Consider the following 1,109-nt stretch of genomic DNA (forward strand, 5'->3'; position numbering starts at 1 on the left):
CCGCTAAAACCACCACTGCCTCTGTGACTCCAGCAGCAACTCCCATCTCATCTGCCTGTGTCGTCCTCCCCTGCTGCAAAATCTGTGGGTTCTGGGCTACAAGAAGAGACCTCGGCCAGCATGGTGACCCCCTGCGTGGCCAACAGGGAACCAGAGTGCTGCCCAGCCTCTGCTGGGGTTGGCACCAGGTGCTGCTGGCATCCCAGCACTGCCCGTGCCCGCCCCCTGCCCCTCCCTGCCTTACGCCTGGTTGCTGCTCACAGCTCTGTGGTGCTGCTTCCAGGAGTTCAGAGTTGCTCAGAGATTTTTTGAGCCACTTAGGAGAAGACAAAAGGCTCTCTAGAGTAGGGTGGAGGAGCAGCCAGGAGCCAGAAGGTTGTCTGTGAGTGGCAGAGGTCTGCAGAAAGCTACTCAGCATCCCCCCAACCCACCACCCCAGGTTTCAATCAGCCCCATTGCCACTCACAAAGCTGTTGGTGCTCAGAAGCTTTCCTATTTCTCCAGGAGGTGCTAGAGCTTGTTCCTGAGCAACTGGACAAGCAAAGGGCCCAGCTGAGAGTCCACGCCGTGCCTGCTCTGAGGGGGCTTCCCCCCAACATCTTGAGCCCCTGTCCCTCCTGCCTGGAGTGCCCCTGGGCATCAGTGTGTCTCTCAGCCCCTGCTGAGCCGCTGGTTCAGTCTGCCCGGAGCAAGGCTGGCATCTCCCTGCGGCCCCTGGGATCCAGCTGTGCTTCCCAAGCCCCCCTGTCTGCCCCCTCCTGCCAGGAGCTGCTGGGCCCCTGCCTGATCCCTATCTCCTGCCTGCCCAACGTCAAGAACAGATCCAGTGGACACTGCTGCCTGGGAACCGGGAGTGGCTGGTGCAACTGGTGAGCAGGGGCCTGGGGGCACCCAGGAGCAGGGTGGGCACTGGGAGAATGCAGGCGGCGTGGGTGGTGCCACCAGGCCCCGTGAGTACACTGGGATGGGGAACTGGGCAGCACAGGGAGGGTGTTGAGGCACTGGGGGACACTGGGAGTCCCAGAGGGATGGTGACAGTCACATATCTGCTGACGGTTGTGCCCTGCAGGCAGGACTCCTGGGGGCTGTAGGGCTGGTGTTGGCTGCAG

The 1,109-nt window shown here is 62.1% G+C and overlaps 1 protein-coding gene across 1 annotated transcript in view; it reads left to right on the forward strand.

Moving 5' to 3' along the window:
• DCTN2 (dynactin 2 (p50)) overlaps positions 1-869 on the forward strand; it is a gene marked incomplete at both ends in the record, with an annotated part of 7,113 nt that extends 6,244 nt beyond the window's left edge. Inside the window, one exon of the mRNA XM_008937554.1 lies at positions 766-869. Within this exon, the coding sequence (XP_008935802.1) occupies positions 766-869 (104 nt within the window). The remainder of the gene's footprint in view (positions 1-765) is intronic.
• Between the last annotated feature and the right edge of the window lie 240 nt (positions 870-1,109).

Source organism: Merops nubicus, unplaced genomic scaffold, assembly GCF_000691845.1.
Source record: "Merops nubicus isolate BGI_N331 unplaced genomic scaffold, ASM69184v1 scaffold22883, whole genome shotgun sequence".
NCBI classification, from domain to species: Eukaryota; Metazoa; Chordata; class Aves; order Coraciiformes; family Meropidae; genus Merops; species Merops nubicus.